The sequence below is a fragment of the Coregonus lavaretus genome, assembly GCF_964263955.1.
Source record: "Coregonus lavaretus genome assembly, chromosome: 26".
Lineage (NCBI taxonomy): Eukaryota > Metazoa > Chordata > Actinopteri > Salmoniformes > Salmonidae > Coregonus > Coregonus lavaretus.
Genome location: NC_140013.1, coordinates 40,518,136 through 40,538,441, shown reverse-complemented (window position 1 = coordinate 40,538,441; position 20,306 = coordinate 40,518,136). Strand labels below are relative to the sequence as shown.

General features: G+C 45.8%; 1 protein-coding gene across 1 annotated transcript in view; it reads right to left on the bottom strand.

Moving 5' to 3' along the window:
- The window catches only part of LOC311101819 (ubiquitin carboxyl-terminal hydrolase 32-like), a 97,864-nt gene that overhangs the window by 8,462 nt on the left and 69,096 nt on the right, over nucleotides 1–20,306 (bottom strand). The window contains exons 25-30 of the mRNA XM_084143022.1: nucleotides 19,977–20,088; nucleotides 19,121–19,347; nucleotides 10,757–10,941; nucleotides 10,321–10,407; nucleotides 9,635–9,755; nucleotides 8,253–8,444 (exon numbers count right to left, since the gene is read on the bottom strand). Of these exons, the coding sequence (XP_083999148.1) occupies nucleotides 8,253–8,444; nucleotides 9,635–9,755; nucleotides 10,321–10,407; nucleotides 10,757–10,941; nucleotides 19,121–19,347; nucleotides 19,977–20,088 (924 nt within the window). The remainder of the gene's footprint in view (nucleotides 1–8,252; nucleotides 8,445–9,634; nucleotides 9,756–10,320; nucleotides 10,408–10,756; nucleotides 10,942–19,120; nucleotides 19,348–19,976; nucleotides 20,089–20,306) is intronic.

Genomic DNA, 20,306 nt, shown 5'->3' with positions numbered 1-20,306 from the left:
TCGTCCCCACAGTGACCGTACGTACATACCCCAACCAGAAGCCATGGATTACAGGCAACATCCGCACTGAGCTAAAGGGTAGAGCAGCCGCTTTCAAGGAGCGGGACCTTAACCCGGACGCTTATAAGAAATCCTGCTATGCCCTCCGACAAACCATCAAACAGGCAAAGCGTCAATACAGTAATAAGATTGAATCACACTACACCGGCTCCGACGCTCGTCAGATGTGGCAGGGCTTGCAAACTATTACGGACCACAAAGGGAAGCACAGCCGTGAGCTGCCCAGTGACACGAGCCTACCAGATTAGCTAAATTACTTCTATGCTCGCTTCGAGGCAAGCAACACTGAAGCATGCATGAGAGCATCAGCTGTTCCGGATGACTGTGTGATCACGCTCGCCGTAGCTAATGTGTGTAAGACCTTTAAAACGTGTGGTGCCAGGATAACAACCTCTCCCTCAACGTGATCAAGACAAAGGAGATGATTGTGGACTATAGGAAAAGGAGGACAGAGTACGCCCCCATTCTCATCGACGGGGCTGTAGTGGAGCAGGTTGAGAGCTTCAATTTCCTTGGTGTCCACATCACCAACAAACTATCATGGTCCAAACACACCAAGACAGTCATGAAGAGGGCCCGACAAAGCCTATTCCCCCTCAGGAGACTGAAAAGATTTGGCATGGGTCCTCAGATCCTCAAAAAGTTATACAGCTGCACCATCGAGAGCATCCTGAATGGTTGCATCACCGCCTGGTATGGCAACTACTCGGCCTCCGACCACAAGGCACTACAGAGGGTAGTGCATATGGCCCAGTACATCACTGGGGCCAAGCTTCCTGCCATCCAGGACCTCTATACCAGGCGGTGTCAGAGGAAGACCCTAAAAATTGCCAAAGACTCCAGCCACCCTAGTCATAGACTGTTCTCTCTGCTACCGCACGGCAAGCGGTACCGGAGCACCAAGTCTAGGTCCAAAAGACTTCTTAACAGTTTCTACCCGCAAACCATAAGACTCCTGAACAGCTAATCAAATGGCTATTTGCATTGTCCCCCCCCCCCCCCCCCCCGCCCCTTTTTACGCTGCTGCTACTCTCTGTTTATTATCTATGCATAGACTTTACCTCTACCCACATGTACATATTACCTCGACTAACCTGTTCCCCCACACATTGACTCTGTACCGGTACCCCCTGTATATAGCCTCGCTGCTGTTATTTTACTGCTGCTCTTTAATTATTTTTTGATTAATTAATAATTTGATATTTTTCTTATTTTTACTTATCTATGTTTTACTTAACATTTATTTTTCTTAAAACTGCATTGTTGGTTAAGGGCTTGTAAGTAAGCATTTCACTGTAAGGTTTACACCTGTTGTATTCGGCGCATGTGACAAAATACAATTTGATTTGATTTGTAGAAAACATTTCATCACAGGTAAGATATTTAACTTGTTTAGTACCATCTGTTTGTAACTCCACTCACTACTCGTAGCTTTATAGTCTGTTTTTTTGCGTTCTTGGTCTTGGCTAGCTAAATGTTCAGGTCGGTAGCTAGCTAGCGCTCACTCACGTGGCTGCTAGCACCGGCAAGAAAAGGGGCATGAGGGAAGCCCTACAATATAACGCTTTTCTAAGGAGCGAAAAAACGCTCGGGAGCAGGCAATGTTAAAAAGTAATCTTTAGACATGTACTTTTCTGAAATGCAGTTTTGTTATTACTAAAACAAGCCGACAACAACAAAATTGTATTTGAAAAAGGTCAAGTTTTGTTGTGAGCCAAATGGGGTAGCCACAGGTTGTTTTCCCCCACAGGCGGGTTTCTATCTAATACCAACGGACCACAGAGTACCACAGTATGAGTCATAATACCCATAAAACCTTGGTGAAACAGGGAAATGGTTCCAATCATTTTTCCACCGTTCATTTATCCCATAGGGTTTTTTAGAAACACTTAAAATAAGGACTGTTTCGTGTAGGCTTAACCTGGCGTGACGTTTTGATACCCGTGTAATCTCTCTAGGACAAGGTGACTTTTATCAATATATTCACCTGTATTTTACCCCCCCCCAAAAATGGAATGCTAATTAGCTGCTAATGTGGCTATCATAAACAACTACAAATGCCATGATGATCTGGAAGAGACTGCTGAATCGAGGCAAAGGTAAGAATCTCTGGATTAACTGTCTAATGTTAGCTAAATGTAGTAATTAATCAATATGCTAATATATTTTCGATTTTCTGAGAATAAATAGAGCCAAATAGATTGATAAAAGTCACCTTGTCGGAGAGAGATTTACATGGTTATCAAAACATCACGCCAGGGTACGCCTACACGGAACACAGTCCTTATTTTAAGTGTTTCTAAAATCCACTATGGGAAAAATGGTGGAAATAGAATTGGGAAAATTGTCAGTTTGACCACTAGGTTTTATGGGTATTATGACACCTCCACTATGGGGCTCTATAACGCACGGTATATCAGGACCGTATAATTAAATGGCTACAGTTCATTCTTACATGTTCTATGTTTGAGCTGCTTTTGAAAGCAAAAGTCGAATTGAAAACCTTATTGGCATTGTTGAATTACAATTTCATAATAGCAAGCAAGGACTGACGGTTTGGTTCGCTAAACTAGCAAGTCTGTTTGTTTGGTTACCACGGCAACTATGGTAGCTATATAGTCAACTTGCTAGATACTTCAGTGGATGGTGAACACAATTCTACCGGCAAATTAACACATTTCTGCAAATGTGTTAAATTATAGCCCTGGTATAAAAGGGATAATCAACTTGGGGCTCTATGGGTTCTCTGGAATATAATGCAACTCCGTGGAAGGTTAGTTCCACCCTTCTAGCGCGTTGTGGAACACACCTTCCACGTCGTTCATTATTTTCCATGGAACGCATAAGCCCCTCGTTGATTATCCCTTACATACTTTAATGTATTAAATGAATAGTTTAGTTCCAAAACGAACACTTTGAAGCTAATTTCTGAAGCTTCTATATTGCAATGGTCTAAACACTATAGAAATACAACGGATTTTACACAGCATACTACGACTCCCAGAGTGCATTTCAACTCCCATGGTGCAATGCTCTGTCCAGGGCTGCAGGCTGGCACAGACAAATGCGAGGTAGTGTAAATACAGTGCATTAGGAAAGTATTCAGACCCCTTGACCTTTTCCACATTTTATTACGTTAAAGCCTTAATCTAAAATTGATTAAATAAATAAAAATCCTCATCAATCTACACACATTCTTAAAATAAAGTGGTGATCCTAACTGACCTAAAACAGGGAATTTTTACTAGGATTAAATGTCAGGAATTGTGAAAAACTGAGTTTAAATGTATTTGGCTAAGGTGTATGTAAACTTCCGACTTCAACTGTATGTACAGTTCAGTTCTGCCCACAAATGTTCTATAGGATTGAGGTCAGGGCTTTGTGATGGCCACTCCAATACTTTGACTTTGTTGTCCTTAAGCCATTTTCCCACAACTTTGGAAGTATGCTAAGGGTCATTGTCCATTTGGAAGACTCATTTGCGACCAAGCTTTAACTTCCTGACTGATGTCTTGAGATGTTGCTTCAATATATCCACATAATTTTCCTTCCTCAAGATGTCATCTATTTTGTGAAGTGCACCAGTCTCTCCTGCAGCAAAGCACCCCCACAGCATGATGCTGCCACCCTCGTGCTTCACGGTTGGGATGGTGTTCTTCGGCTTGCAAGCATTCCCCTTTTTCCTCTAAAACATAACAATGGTCATTATGGCCAAACAGTTCAATTTTTGTTTCATTAGACCAGAGTACATTTCTCCAAAAAGTACGATCTTTGTCCCCATGTGCAGTTGCAAACCGTAGTCTGGCTTTTTTATGGCGGTTTTGGAGCAGTGGCTTCTTCCTTGCTGAGCGGCCTTTCAGGTTATGTCGATATAGGTTATGTCGATATACTGTAGATACTTTTGTACCTGTTTCCTCCAGCATCTTCACAAGGTCCTTTGCTGTTGTTCTGGGATTGATTTGCACTTTCGCACCAAAGTACGTTCATCTCTAGGAGACAGAACGAGTCTCCTTCCTGAGCGGTATGACGGCTGCGTGGTCCCATGGTGTTTATACAGTGAGGGAAAAAAGTATTTGATCCCCTGCTGATTTTGTACGTTTGCCCACTGACAAAGACATGATCAGTCTATAATTTTAATGGTAGGTTTATTTGAACAGTGAGAGACAGAATAACAACAAAAAAATCCAGAAAAACGCATGTCAAAAATGTTATAAATTGATTCGCATTTTAATGAGGGAAATAAGTATTTGACCCCCTCTCAATCAGAAAGATTTCTGGCTCCCAGGTGTCTTTTATACAGGTAACGAGCTGAGATTAGGAGCACACTCTTAAAGGGAGTGCTCCTAATCTCAGCTTGTTACCTGTACAAAAAACACCTGTCCACAGAAGCAATCAATCAATCGGATTCCAAACTCTCCACCATGGCCAAGACCAAAGAGCTCTCCAAGGATGTCAGGGACAAGATTGTAGACCTACACAAGGCTGGAATGGGCTACAAGACCATCGCCAAGCAGCTTGGTGAGAAGGTGACAACAGTTGGTGTGATTATTCGCAAATAGAAGAAACACAAAATAACTGTCAATCTCCCTCGGCCTGGGGCTCCCTGCAAGATCTCACCTCGTGGAGTTGCAATGATCATGAGAACGGTGAGGAATCAGCCCAGAACTACACGGGAGGATCTTGTCAATGATCTCAAGGCAGCTGGGACCATAGTCACCAAGAAAACAATTGGTAACACACTACGCCGTGAAGGACTGAAATCCTGCAGCACCCACAAGGTCCCACTGCTCAAGAAAGCACATATACAGTCCCTTCTGAAGTTTGCCAATGAACATCTGAATGATTCAGAGGAGAACTGGGTGAAAGTGTTGTGGTCAGATGAGACCAAAATCGAGCTCTTTGGCATCAACTCAACTCGCCGTGTTTGGAGGAGGAGGAATGCTGCCTATGACCCCAAGAACACCATCCCCACCGTCAAACATGGAGGTGGAAACATTATGCTTTTGGGGTGTTTTTCTGCTAAGGGGACAGGACAACTTCACTGCATCAAAGGGATGATGGACGGGGCCATGTACCGTCAAATCTTGGGTGAGAACCTCCTTCCCTCAGCCAGGGCATTGAAAATGGGTCGTGGATGGGTATTCCAGCAGGACAATGACCCAAAACACACGGCCAAGGCAACAAAGGAGTGGCTCAAGAAGAAGCACATTAAGGTCCTGGAGTGGCCTAGCCAGTCTCCAGACCTTAATCCCATAGAAAATCTGTGGAGGGAGCTGAAGGTTCGAGTTGCCAAACGTCAGGCTCGAAACCTTAATGACTTGGAGAAGATCTGCAAAGAGGAGTGGGACAAAATCCCTCCTGAGATGTGTGCAAACCTGGTGGCCAACTTCAAGAAATGTCTGACCTCTGTGATTGCCAACAAGGGTTTGCCACCAAGTACTAAGTCATGTTTTGCAGAGGGGTCAAATACTTATTTCCCTCATTAAAATGCAAATCAATTTATAACATTTTTGACATGCGTTTTTCTGGATTTCTTTGTTGTTATTCGGTCTATCACTGTTCAAATAAACCTACCATTAAAATTATAGACTGATCATGTCTTTGTCAGCGGGCAAACGTACAAAATCAGCAGGGGATCAAATCCTTTTTACCCTCACTGTACTTGCGTACTATTGTTTGTACAGATGAACGTGGTACCTTCAGGTGTTTGGAAATTGCTCCCAAGGATGAACCAGACTTGTGGAGGTCTACACATTCCCATGATGTCAAGCAAAGAGGCACTGAGTTTGAAGGTAGGCCTTGAAATACATCCACAGGTACACCTCCAATTCACTCAAATGATGTCAATTAGCCTATCAGAAGCTTCTAAAGCCATGACATCATTTTCTGGAATTTTCCAAGGTGTTTAAAGGCACAGTCAACTTAGTGTATGTAAACTTCTGACCCACTGGAATTGTGATACAGTGAATTATAAGTGAAATAATCTGTCTGTAAACAATTGTTGGAAAAATTACTTGTGTCATGCACAAAGTAGATGTCCTAACCAACTTGCCAAAACTATAGTTTGTTAACAAGAGATTTGTGGAGCGGTTGAAAACCAAGTTTTAATGACTCCAACCTAAGTGTATGTAAACTTCCAACTTCAACTGTAAATGTGATATCAGTAAAAATATATATATTTTTTATACATTTGCCAAAAACTCTAGAAACCTGTTTTTGCTTTGTCATTATGGGGTAGTGTGTGTTTAATGATGAGGGAAAAAAACAAGTTGATCAATTTCAGAATAAGGCTGTAACGTAACAAAATGTGGAAAAAGTAAAGTGGTCTGAATACTTTCCGAATGCACTGAACAAAAATATAGAACGTACCATGCAACAATTTCAATGATTGTACAGAGTTACAGTTCATATAAGGAAATCAGTCAATTTAAATAAATAAATTAGGCCCTAATCTATGGATTTCACATGACTGGGAAGGGTCGCAGCCATGAGTGGGCCTGGGAGGGCATAGGCCCACCCACTTGGGAGCCAGGCCCAGCCAATCAGAATGAGTTTTTCCCCACAAAAGGACTATATTACAGACATAAATACTCAGTTTCATCAGCTGTCCGGGTGGCTGGTCTCAAATGATCCCGCAGGTGAAGAAGACTGAAGTGGAGGTCCTGGGCTGGCGTGGTTACACGTGGTCTGCGGTTGTGAGGCTGGTTGGATGTACTGCCAAATTCTCTAAAATGACGTTGGAGGCGGCTTATGGTAAAGAAATTAACATTCAATTCTCTGGCAACAGCTCTGGTGGACATTCCTTCAGGTCAGCATGCCAATTGCAGTTATGAGTGCATTTCACATTACTTTTGGGATGTAATCATATTATAATGCTCACACGAATGTCATGTTGAATACACAGAGTATACAAACATGAAGAACACCTGCTCTTTCCATGGCATAGACTGACCAGGTAAATCCAGGTGAAAGCTATGATCCCTTATTGATGTCATCTGTTAAATCCACTTCAAATCAGTGTAGATGAAGGGGAGGAGACAGGTTAAAGAAGGATGTTTAAAAATCAGGAAGTCGTTCCTAACGTTTGGTATACTCAGTTTATATGTTCACATCATTATCACAAAAAAAAGAATTTGAATTGAGTTGCTAGGAGAATAACGTTAGAAGGCTAATGTAATGTGTAAAATGGTTTGTCGTTTTGGAACTAAACCTCCCTTCCACTGCACTGCTCTGTAACACCTTTTGCTTAGTAGTTGTTTCAGTGGGCTGGCCCTCATCTGCTTTGTAAACAAAGTATAGTTTTGTCAACAAGCTGCGGGCGTGGAGGTATGATGTTTTCGTTAGAAGAAGCTGTCGGCATTTTCTCTCCTTTTCTCTCCTACTACTGTGTGTCAGTGTGTGTGTGTCAGTGTGTGTGTGTGTGTGTGTGTGTGTGTCAGTGTGTGTGTGTCAGTGTGTGTGTGTGTCAGTGTCAGTGTGTGTGTGTGTGTCAGTGTGTGTGTGTGTGTGTCAGTGTGTGTGTGTGTGTGTGTCAGTGTGTGTGTGTGTGTCAGTGTGTGTGTGTGTGTCAGTGTGTGTGTGTGTGTGTCAGTGTGTGTGTGTGTGTGTCAGTGTGTGTGTGTGTGTGTCAGTGTGTGTGTGTGTCAGTGTCAGTGTGTGTGTGTGTGTCAGTGTGTGTGTGTGTGTCAGTGTGTGTGTGTGTGTGTGTGTCAGTGTGTGTGTGTGTGTGTGTCAGTGTGTGTGTGTGTGTCAGTGTGTGTGTGTGTGTCAGTGTGTGTGTGTGTGTCAGTGTGTGTGTGTGTGTGTCAGTGTGTGTGTGTGTGTCAGTGTGTGTGTGTGTGTCAGTGTGTGTGTGTGTCAGTGTCAGTGTGTGTGTGTGTGTCAGTGTGTGTGTGTGTGTCAGTGTGTGTGTGTCAGTGTGTGTGTGTGTGTCAGTGTGTGTGTGTGTGTGTCAGTGTGTGTGTGTGTGTGTGTGTCAGTGTGTGTGTGTGTGTGTGTGTGTGTGTGTGTCAGTGTGTGTCTCAGTGTGTGTGTTTGTCAGTGTGTGTGTGTGTGTCAGTGTGTGTGTGTGTGTCAGTGTGTGTGTGTGTGTGTCAGTGTGTGTGTGTGTGTCAGTGTGTGTGTGTGTGTGTGTCAGTGTGTGTCTCAGTGTGTGTGTTTGTCAGTGTGTGTGTGTGTGTCAGTGTTCTGACCAGTATAGGCGGCAGCCTCCACAGGTCCAGTTTCTTGGTGGCCAGGCGGTGGGTCTTGCACTTGGAGCAGTAGTAGAGCTCGTCCTCTCCCAGCTCTTCCTCGCTGGTGAAGGCCTTCAGACAGCTGTCCAGACTGATGGGTTCAGCCTGGGCCCTGCGACTCTGCTGCACACTGCAGTGCTCCTCCACTATCTAGCGAGAGAGAGAGAGAGACACCGGGAGAAGGGGGTTAGACGGGACCGATAACCAGATAGAGACGGGCCTGTGACAGATCAGGGGCAGAGCCAGGGGATGTGATCTGATACGGGTAAAGCTCAACATATCTCCAGCACCTGGACGTGCGGATGTCATCTTCTCCTCTTGGATCTGAAGACTCACCCTCTCCTGTGTGGTAAGGGGAGGTGCAGGCCTGTACGGTTCCAGTATGTATAGATTGTAATGGATATTCTATATGATATGATGTATATGACCTTCTCCTGTGAGGTCTGGTAGCAGAGGTATAGGGCTGTAGGATATTCTACATGATATACACTCAGTTTATTTAGGTACACACATCTAGTACCGGGTCGGATCCACCTTTTCCTCCAGAACAGCCCGAATTCTTCAGGGAATGGATTCTACAAGGTGTGGCGTTCAACTGTTGCTCAATTCCTATCGAGGGACCTAACGTGTGCCAGGAAAACATTCCACACACCATTACACCACCACCGCCACCAGCCTATACCCGTTGACACCAGGCAGGATGGGTCCATGGACTCATGCTGCTTACATCAGCATGACAGAACAGGAACCGGGATTCGTCGGACGAGGCAATGTTTTTCCACTCCTCAAATTGTCCAGTGTTGGTGATCGCGTGCCCACTGGAGCCGCGCTTCTTCTTGTTTTTAGCTGATAGGAGTTGAACCCGGTGTGGTCGTCTGCTGCAATAGCCCCATCCGTGACGAGGACCGACGAGTTGTGCGTTCCGAGATGCCGTTCTGCGCCGTTATTTGCGGCCCGCCTGTTAGCTTGCACGATTCTTGCCATTCTCCTTCGACTTCTCTCTCATCAACGAGCGGTTTTTCGCCCACAGGACTGCTGCTGACTGAATGTTTATTTGTTTGCGACACCATTCTCGGTAAAACGCTAGACACTGTCGTACGTGAAAAGCCTCAGGAGGACGGCCGTTTCTGAGATACTGGATCCGGCGCGCCTGGCACCAGCGATCACACAACGCTCAAAGTCACTTACGTCACTTGTTTTGTCCATTCTAACATTCAATCAAACAGTAACTGAATGCCTCGATGCCGTTCTGCCTGCTTTATATAGAAAGCCACGACCACGTGACTCTCTGTCTGTAGGAGCTAACCATTTTGGTGAACGGGGTGGTGAGTGTACATTACCCTCTCCTGTGAGGTCTGGTAGCGCAGGTGTAGGGCTGTCGGGTCCCAGTCCACAGCTATGCAAGCGTTTCCTACCGAGGCCCTGTCCTCCGTACAGTCCACCGCACAGCCTCGACAGAACCTGAAACACACAGTCACAAACACACACATGAGCAGAAGCACAGAGACGGTACAAAAACACACGCCGTTTCCCCTACACACGCTGTTTCCCCATACACACGCCGTTTCCCCCTACACACGCCGTTTCCCCCTACACACGCCGTTTCCCCCTACACACGCCGTTTCCCCCTACACACGCCGTTTCCCCTACACACGCCGTTTCCCCCTACACACGCCGTTTCCCCTACACACGCCGTTTCCCCTACACACGCCGTTTCCCCCTACACACGCCGTTTCCCCCTACACACGCCGTTTCCCCTACACACGCCGTTTCCCCATACACACGCCGTTTCCCCTACACACGCCGTTTCCCCTACACACGCCGTTTCCCCATACACACGCCGTTTCCCCTACACACGCCGTTTCCCCTACACACGCCGTTTCCCCATACACACGCCGTTTCCCCATACACACACCGTTTCCCCATACACACACCGTTTCCCCATACACATGCAGTGGATACTGTAATAGAAGAGAAGTGTGTGTTTTGATGATGATGATGATGATGATGATGGAGGAGGCCTCACCTGTACCAGGGACACCAGGCACATGAGGTACCGTCCTTCCCTACCACTCTCAGTGTGAAGGGGTACTGGTAGCCCATACTGTCATCACTGTAGTAGGGGGAATAATAGACACAACATTATTAAACAACCTACAATCAAGATAATCACCTTCGGTCAATAAAAATAACCTTAAAATCAAGATAACCTTCCCGTCAGTTGGAAACTTCCTGAATAGCCCTGTTCAGTCAATCAAGGGGAGACTTGCCGACTAGCCCTGTGTGTGTGTGTGTGTGTGTGTATGTGTGTATGTGTGTGTGTGTGTGTGTGTGTGTGTGTGTGTGTGTGTGTGTGTGTGTGTGTGTGTGTGTGTGTGTGTGTGTGTGTGTGTGTGTGTGTGTGTGTGTATGTGTGTGTGTGTATGTGTGTGTGTGTGTGTGTGTGTGTGTGTGGTACTGACCAGTCCTGTGCATGGTTGCTGGCCTCCTGCGGGGGCAGAGGGCTGGCCAGACGTGCCACCTGTATCCAGACAGCATCATACAGGTCCTTCTTACTGGTGTGGACCGTACAGGGAACGATCAGAGGCATCCCGAACAGACTGGCACGGTTCTTCTGACTGGACAGGAAATACAACTCCGTCCGCATCTACAGGAGGACACACAGGAATGAAAACAGTCAGAACCACGAACCTCCAGGATCAAACATGAGGAAGGGGGCCAGAGACCTCTAAAAGTATTCACCAGTTAATACTCAAGTTCACCCAGCGCCTCATGCCCAAGTTCCTAAATGTATTTCCTCATTGCAACTATCCTCTCCTTATTAGGAACTTTTAATTACTCTTTCTATAGATTTTATTTTAACAGGGTGTCATATTGAGCCCAAGTCTCTTTCAAATGAGCCCTGCACAATACAAAACACACACATCAATACAAAACACACACATCAATACAAAACACAATAAAATACTAAATGATAAATAAATGATCGTAAAAACAAACCCAACCTTCACTTAGTGCACCCCCACTAATGTTTTCAAGCCTGAGCCCCCCCTGCAACACATCCAAGCCTGAGCCTCCCCTGCAACACATCCACGCCTGAGCCTCCCTGCAACACATCCACGCCTGAGCCTCCCCTGCAACACATCCACGCCTGAACCCCCCCTGCAACACATCCACGCCTGAACCCCCCCTGCAACACATCCACGCCTGAGCCTCCCCTGCAACACATCCACGCCTGAGCCTCCCCTGCAACACATCCACGCCTGAGCCTCCCCTGCAACACATCCACGCCTGAGCCTCCCTGCAACACATCCACGCCTGAGCCCCCCCTGCAACACATCCACGCCTGAGCCTCCCCTGCAACACATCCACGCCTGAGACTCCCCTGCAACACATCCACGCCTGAGCCTCCCTGCAACACATCCACGCCTGAACCCCCCCTGCAACACATCCATGCCTGAGCCTCCCTGCAACACATCCACGCCTGAGACTCCCCCTGCAACACATCCACGCCTGAGCCTCCCCTGCAACACATCCACGCCTGAGCCCCCCCTGCAACACATCCACGCCTGAGACTCCCCCTGCAACACATCCACGCCTGAGCCTCCCCTGCAACACATCCACGCCTGAACCCCCCCTGCAACACATCCACGCCTGAGCCTCCCCTGCAACACATCCACGCACTGAGACTCCCCTGCAACACATCCACGCACTGAGACTCCCTTGCTACACGCTTTGTAAATAAACAGAAGGGAATGCTGCCATCTTCTTACAGACAGAGAGGCCCAAAAATTATCACCAGTCATGAATCTAAGGGCACAATGGAAAACAGCATCTAGAGATTTCAGTGTGAAGCTGCTTCAGTATTTTTAGATATTTTTGTCAGATGTTACTATGGTAACACTGAAGTATAATTACAAGCATTCCATAAGTGTCAAAGGCTTTTATTGACAATTACATTAAGTTTATGCAAAGAGTCAATATTTGCGGTGTTGACCCTTCTTTTTCAAGACCTCTGCAATCCGCCCTGGCATGCTGTCAATTACCTTCTGGGCCACATCCTGACTGATGGCAGCCCATTCTTGCATAATCAATGCTTGGAGTTTGTCAGAATTTGTGTGATTTTGTTTGTCCACCCGCCTCTTGAGGATCGACCACAAGTTCTCAATGGGATTAAGGTCTGGGGAGTTTCCTGGCCATGGACCCAAAATGTCGATGTTTTGTTCCCCGAGCCACTTACTTATCACTTTTGCCTTATGGCAAGGTGCTCCATCATGCTGGAAAAGGCATTGGTTGTCACCAAACTGTTCTTGGATGGTTGGGAGAAGTTGCTCTCGGAGGATGTGTTGGTACCATTCTTTATTCATGGCTGTGTTCTTCTGCAAAATTGTGAGTGAGCCCACTCCCTTGGCTGAGAAGCAACCCCACACATGAATGGTCTCAGGATGCTTTACTGTTGGCATGACACAGGACTGATGGTAGCGCTCACCTTGTCTTCTCTGGACAAGGTGTTTTCCGGATGCCCCAAACAATCGGAAAGGGGATTCATCAGAGAAAATGACTTTACCCCAGTCCTCAGCAGTCCAATCCCTGTACCTTTTGCAGAATATCAGTCTGTTCCTGATGTTTTTCCTGGAGAGAAGTGGCTTCTTTGCTGCCCTTCTTGACACCAGGCCATCCTCCAAAAGTCTTTGCCTCACTGTGCGTGCAGATGCACCCACACCTGCCTGCTGCCATTCCTGAGCAAGCTCTGCACTGGTGGTGCCCCGATCCCGCAGGCGAATCAACTTTAGGAGACGGTCCTGGCGCTTGCTGGACTTAATATTTGTGTCATTCTCAAAACTTTTGACCACGACTGTAGATATAATATCATCATAATCTAAAAACAGACAAAAGTGGCCTGGACAACGTCCTTCCTAAAAAGACATATCACTAGGGCAGCTTTGCACACTCTTGGCATTCTCTCAACCAGCTTCATGAGGCAGTCACCTGGAATGCTTTTCCAACAGTCTAGAAGGAGTTCCCAAATATGCTGAGCACTTGTTGGCTGTTTTCCTTCACTCTGCGGTCCAACTCATCCCAAACCATCTCAAATTGGTTGAGGTCGGGTGATCGTGGAGGCCAGGTCATCTGATGCAGCACTCCAACACTCTCCTTCCTGGTAAAATAGCCCTTACGCAGCCTGGAGGTGTTTTTGGTCATTGTCCTGTTGAAAAACAAATGATAGTCCCACTAAGCCCAAACCAGATGGGATGGCGTATCGCTGCAGAATGCTGTGGTAGCCATGCTGGTTAAGTGTACCTTGAATTCTAAATAAATCACAGACGGTGTCACCAGCAAAGCAACCCCACACCATCTCCTCCATGCTTCACGGTGGGAATCACACATGCGGAGATCATCCGTTCACCTACTCTGCGTCTCACAAAGACATGCCGGTTGGAACCAAAAAACAGATTTCCACCAGTCTAATGTCCATTGCTCGTGTTTCTTGGCCCAAGCAAGTCTCTTCTTCTTATTGGAGTCCTTTAGTAGTGGTTTCTTTGCAGCAATTCGACAATGAAGGCCTGATTCACGCAGTCTCCTCTGAACAGTTGATGTTGAGATGTGTCTGTGACTGGAACTCTGTGAAGCATTTATTTGGGCTGCAATCTGAGGTGCAGTTAATTGCCGATATTGGAGGCTGGAAACTCTAATGAACTTATCCTCTGCAGCAGAGGTAACTCTGGGTCTTCCTTTCCTGTGTGTTCCTCAAGAGAACCAGTTTCATCATAGCGCTTGATGGTTTTTGCGACTGCACTTGAATAAACGTTCAAAGTTCTTGACATTTTCCGGATTGACTGACCTTCATGTCTTAAAGTAATGATGGACTGTCGTTTCTCTTTGCTTATTTGAGCTGTTCTTGCCATAATATGGACTTGGTCTCTTACCAAATAGGGCTATCTTCTGTATACCAACCCTACCTTGTCACAACACAACTGATTGGCTCAAACACATGAAGAAGGAAAGAAATTCCACAAATTAACTTTTAACAAGGCACACCTGTTAATTGAAATGCATTCCAGGTGACGACCTCATGAAGCTGGTTGAGAGAATGCCAAGAGTGTGCAAAGCTGTCATCAAGGCAAAGGGTGTCTACTTTGAAGAATCTCAAATATAAAATACATTTTCATTTGTTTAACACTTTCATGGTTACTACATGATTCCCTATGTGTTATTTCACAGTTTTGATGTCTTCACTATTGTTCTACAATGTAGAAAATAGTAAAAATAAAGAAAAACCCTGGAATGAGTAGGTGTGTCCAAACCTTTGACTGGTACTGTGTATATATACACACACAGTGCCTTCAAAAAGCATTCAGACCCCTTGACTTTTTCCACCTGTGTTAAATTCAATTGATTGGACATTATTTGGAAAGGCACACACCTGTCTATATAAAAGGCCCCACATTTGACAGTGCATGTCAGAGCAAAAAACAATCCATGAGGTCGAAGGAATTGACCGTTGAGGTCCGAGACAGGATTGTGTCGAGGCACAGATCTGGACAAGGCTACCAAAACATTTCTGCAGAATTGAAGGTCCCCAAGAACACAGTGGCCTCCATCATTCTTAAATGGAAGAAGTTTGGAACCACCAAGATTCTTCCCGGCCAAACTAATCACAGACAACGATGAGACAGCCTATAGGGAGGTGGTCAGAGATCTGGCAGTGTGGTGCCAGGACAACAATGTCTCCCTAAATGTGAGCAAGATAAAGGAGCTGATCATGGACTACAGGAAAAGGCGGGTCGAACAGGCCCCCATTAACATCGACAGGGCTGTGATGGAGTGGGTAGAGAGTTTCAAGTTCCTTGGTGTTCACATCACCAACGAACTATCATGGTCCAAAAACACCAAGACAGTCGTGAAGAGGGCACGACAACACCTTTTCCCCATCAGGAGACTGAAAAGATTTGGCATGGGTCCCCAGATCCTCAACAAGTTATACAGCTGCACCATCGAGAGCATCCTGACCGGTTGCATCACTGCCTGGTATGGCAAATGCTCGGCCTCTGACCACAAGGCACTACAGAGGGTAGTGCGTACAGCCCAGTACATCACTGGGGCCAAGCTTCCTGCCATCCAGGACCTCTATACCAGGCGGTGTCAGAGGAAGACCCTAAAAATTGTCAAAGACTCCAGTCACCCAAGGCATTGACTGTTCTCTCTGCTACCCCACGGCAAGCGGTACCAGAGCGCCAAGTCTAGGACCAAAAGGCTCCTTAACAGCTTCTACCCCCAAGCCATAAGACTGCTGAACAATTAATCAATTGGCCACCCAGACTATTTACATCACCCCCCCCCCCCCTTTGTTTTTACACTGCTGCTACTCGCTGTTTATTATCTTTGCATAGTCACTTTACCCCTACCTACATGTACAAATTACCTTGACTAACCTGTATCCCCGCACATTGACTCGGTACCGGTACCCCCTGTATATAGCCTTGTTATTGTTATTTTATTGTTTTGCTTTAAAAACGTTTTTACTTTAGTTTATTTAGTAAATATTTAACTATATTTCTTGAACTGCATTGTTGGTTAAGGGCTTGTAAGTAAGCATTTCACAGTAAGGTCTACACCTGTTGTATTCGGTGCATGTGACAAATACAATTTGATTTGATTTGGGGAGAAGGGCCTTGGTCAGGGAGGTGACCAAGAACCCAATGGCACTCTGACAGAGCTCTAGAGTTCCTCTGTTTAGATGGGAGAACCTTCCAGAAGGATAACCATCTCTGCAGCACTCCACCAATCAGGCCTCTATGGTAGAGTGGCCAGACGGAAGCCACTCCTCAGTAAAAGGCACATGACAGCCCGCTTGGAGTTTGCCGAAAGGCACCTAAAGACTCTCAGACCATGAGAAACAAGATTCTCTGGTCTGATGAAACCAAGATTGAACTCTTTGGCCTGAATGCCAAGCGGAGGAAACCAGGTACCGCTCATCACCTGGCCAATACCATCCCTACGGTGAAGCATGGTGGTGGCAGCATCATGCTGTGGGGATGTTTTTCAGTGGCAGGGACTGGGAGACTGTTCATATTTCCCTCGATCCTGATTAGAGCAAAGTATAGAGAGATCCTTGAAAAAAACCTGCTCCAGAGCGCTCAGGACCTCAGACTGGGGCGAAGGTTCACCTTCCAAGAGGACAACAACCCTAAGTACACAGCCATGATAACGCAGGAGTGGCTTCGGGACAAGTCTCTGAATGTCCTTGAGTAGCCCAGCCAGAGCCCGGATTTGAACCCCATCGAACATCTCTAGAGAGACCTGAAAATAGCTGTGCAGCGACGGTCCCCATCCAACCTGACAGAGCTTGAGAGGATCTGCAGAGAAGAATGGGAGAAACTCCCCAAATACAGGTGTGCCAAACTTGTAGCGTCATACCCAAGAAGACTCGAGGCTGTGATCGCTGCCAAAGGTGCTTCAACAAAGTACTGAGTAAAGGGTCTGAATACTTATGTAAATGTGATATTTCAGGATTTTAAAATGTTTATACATTTGAAAACATTTCTAAAAAACTGTTTTTGCTTTGTCATTATGGGGTATTGTGTGTAGATTGATGAGAGGGAACAAAACGATGTAATCCATTTTAGAATAAGGCTGTAACGTAAAAAGTGAAGGGGTCTGAATACTTTCCGAATGCACTGTGTACACACACGCACACAAACAAAGAGGCTTCAGAAAGTATTCATACCCCTTTACTTATTCCACATTTTGATGTGTTACAGCCTGAATTCAAAATGTATTAAATTGTTTTTAATCTACACACAATACCCCATAATGACTAAATTAAAACATGGTTTTAGAATTGTTTACTAATTTACAGAAAATGACATATGTAAATTAGATATTTATGTAATTATTCACACCACTGACTCAATACTTTGTAGAAGCACCTTTGGCAGCGATTACAGCTGTGAGTCTTTCTGGGTAAGTCTCTAAGAGCTTTCCACACTTGGATTGTGCAACATTTGCCCATAATTATTTTAAAAATTCTTCAAGCTCTGTCAAATTGGTTGTTGATCATTGCTAGACAACCATTTTCAGGTCTTGCAATAGATTTTCAAGTAGATTTAAGTCAAACTGTAACTCGGCCATTCAGGAACATTCACTGTCTTCTTGGTAAGCATAAACTGTAGATTTGGCCTTGTGTATTTTAGGTTATTGTCCTGCTGAAAGCTGAATTCATCTCCCAGTGTCTGGTGCAAAGCAGACTGAACCAGGTTTTCCTCTAGGATTTTGCCTGTGCTTAGCTCCATTCAGTTGATTTTTTATCCTGAAAAACTCCCCAGTCCTTAACGATTACAAGCATACCCATAACATGATGCAGCCAGCACTATGCTTGAAAAGATGGAGAGTGGTACTCAGTAATGTGTAGTATTGGATTTGCCCCAAACGTAACACTTTGTATTCAGGACAACCAAGTTAGGAAGGATGTCTGTATCTTTGTAGTGACTGGGTGTATTGATACACCATCCAAAGTGTAATTAATAATTTCACCATGCTCAAAGGGATATTCAATGTCTGCTTTTTTTTTTTACCCATCATCTTTGTGAGGCATTGGAAAACCTGCCTGCTCTTTGTGGTTGAATCTGTGTTTGAAATTCACTGCTTGACTGTGGGACCTTACAGATAATTGTATGTGTTGGGTACAGAGATGAGGTAGTCATTTTAAAATTACGTTAAACACTATTAATGCACACAGAGTCCATGCAACTTATTATGTGACTTGTTAAGCTAATGTTTACTCCTGAAGTTATTTAGGCTTGCCATAACCAAGACATTTCAGCTTTTCATTTTTTTTATTAATTTGTTAACGTTTTGAAAAACATAATTCCACTTTGACACCTTTGAGGGTGTAACACAACAAAATGTGGTAAAAGTCAAGGGGTGTGAATACTTTCAGAAGGCACTGTATATTATTTTATTAGGTTCACCACCCCCGTTCACGAAAATGGAACGCTCCTACCGAGAGTGAGTCACGTGGCCTGTTATATAAAGCAGGCAGACAGGCATCGAGGCATTCAGTTACTGTTCGACTGAACATTAGTATGGAGAAAATGAGTGTCCTGACCAACTGATCGTGGTCCAGTATCTCAGAAATGGCCGCCCCTCCTGGGCTTTTCACGCACGACAGTGTCTAGGGTTTTACCGAGAATGGTGTCGCAAACAAAAAACATTCAGTCAGCAGCAGTCCTGCGGGCGAAAACAGCTCGTTGATGAGAGAGGTCGGGGGAGAATGGCAAGAATGTGGCCCGCCTGTTAGATTGCACCAAACAGGCAAATAACGGCGCAGTGCAACAGTGGTGTGCAGAACGGCATCTCGGAACGCACAACTCGTCGGTCCTCGTCACGGATGGGGCTATTGCAGCGGACGACCACAGCGGGTTCAACTCCTATCAGCTAAAAACAAGAAGAAGCGGCTCCAGTGGGCACGCGATCACCAACACTGGACAACTGAGGAGTGGAAAAACATCACCTGGAACATGACAGCGAGTTCTGTTTACTTGAGTGGCCTGCGCAGTCCCCAGACCTCAACCCAATAGAGCATCTTTGGGATGAGATGGAACGGGCTGTTCGCAGCGTGAATGTACCGCCGTCCAATCTGCAGCAACTGCGTGACACCATCGCGTCAGCACGGACCAACATCCCTGTGAAACGTTTCCGACACCTTGTAGAATGCCCCCGAAGAATTCAGGCTGTTCTGGAGTACCTAATAAACTGGCCAGTGAGTGTACATATAATATTCTAATTCATTTATTCTATAAAATATTTGATTCTGTGGTACCCACCATCTTCCTGTGCATGGCGATGATGTACCCGATGAAGGGGCTGTCCTGGACGGGGGACACGTGTCCGTTGGGCACCCCCACCCCTCCATTGAGCAGGCCTCTCTCTGTGGTCTGTCCGCAGGGCACCACAGTGCTGGGCATGCCGTTGGAGATCAGACCAGGCTTACCGGCAGGATGCCCTTTAGCTGCCACCGCCACCCCATTAGCCATGGGCACAGGGGTGATGTCTGGAGAGGTGTCAGAGAGAGAGAACTAGTGTTACAGATGGACATGTCAGAGAGCCTTCTGGAAACAGTGAGTTGGTATTTCATGGGACTGTGAGGAGTATGGTAGGGTTATGGTCATAAGGAGAGGTACAGTCAAAAAGCTTCTCAACCAGTTATAATGTGTTTCTGTCTGTAAGGCAGGTGGCAGCTCTGGTCACTTCAGCCATAATAGGGTCCAACAATTCCCACCACTGCCACCATGTATTACATTCTGCCAACCTCTAGAACCACCATGTATTACATTCTGCCAACCTCTAGAACCACCATGTATTACATTCTGCCAACCTCTAGAACCACCATGTATTACATTCTGCCAACCTCTAGAACCACCATGTTACATTCTGCCAACCTCTAGAACCACCATGTTACATTCTGCCAACCTCTAGAACCACCATGTTACATTCTGCCAACCTCTAGAACCACCATGTATTACATTCTGCCAACCTCTAGAACCACCATGTTACATTCTGCCAACCTCTAGAACCACCATGTTACATTCTGCCAACCTCTAGAACCACCATGTTACATTCTGCCAACCTCTAGAACCACCATGTTACATTCTGCCAACCTCTAGTGCAGGAGGTTCTCACCTGTCTGTGTTGCAGAGGTGAGGGAGGTGAGGGAGCCTGGCACAGGGATCTCAAACGCACACAGGAAGCCGTTCACTGACAGACGCACCTTCTGGTTATCCTGAGGGAAGTTCTACAGCACACAACACACAATTACTACTATTGCTTCTCTCTGTATTGTACTATTGTGTGTGTGTGTGTGTGCATCAGTGTGTGTGTATCAGTGTGTGTGTGCGCATCAGTGTGTGTGTGTGTGTGTGCATCAGTGTGTGTGTATGCATCAGTGAGTGTGTGTGTGTGTATGCATCAGTGTGTGTGTATGCATCAGTGAGTGTGTGTGTGTGTGTGTAT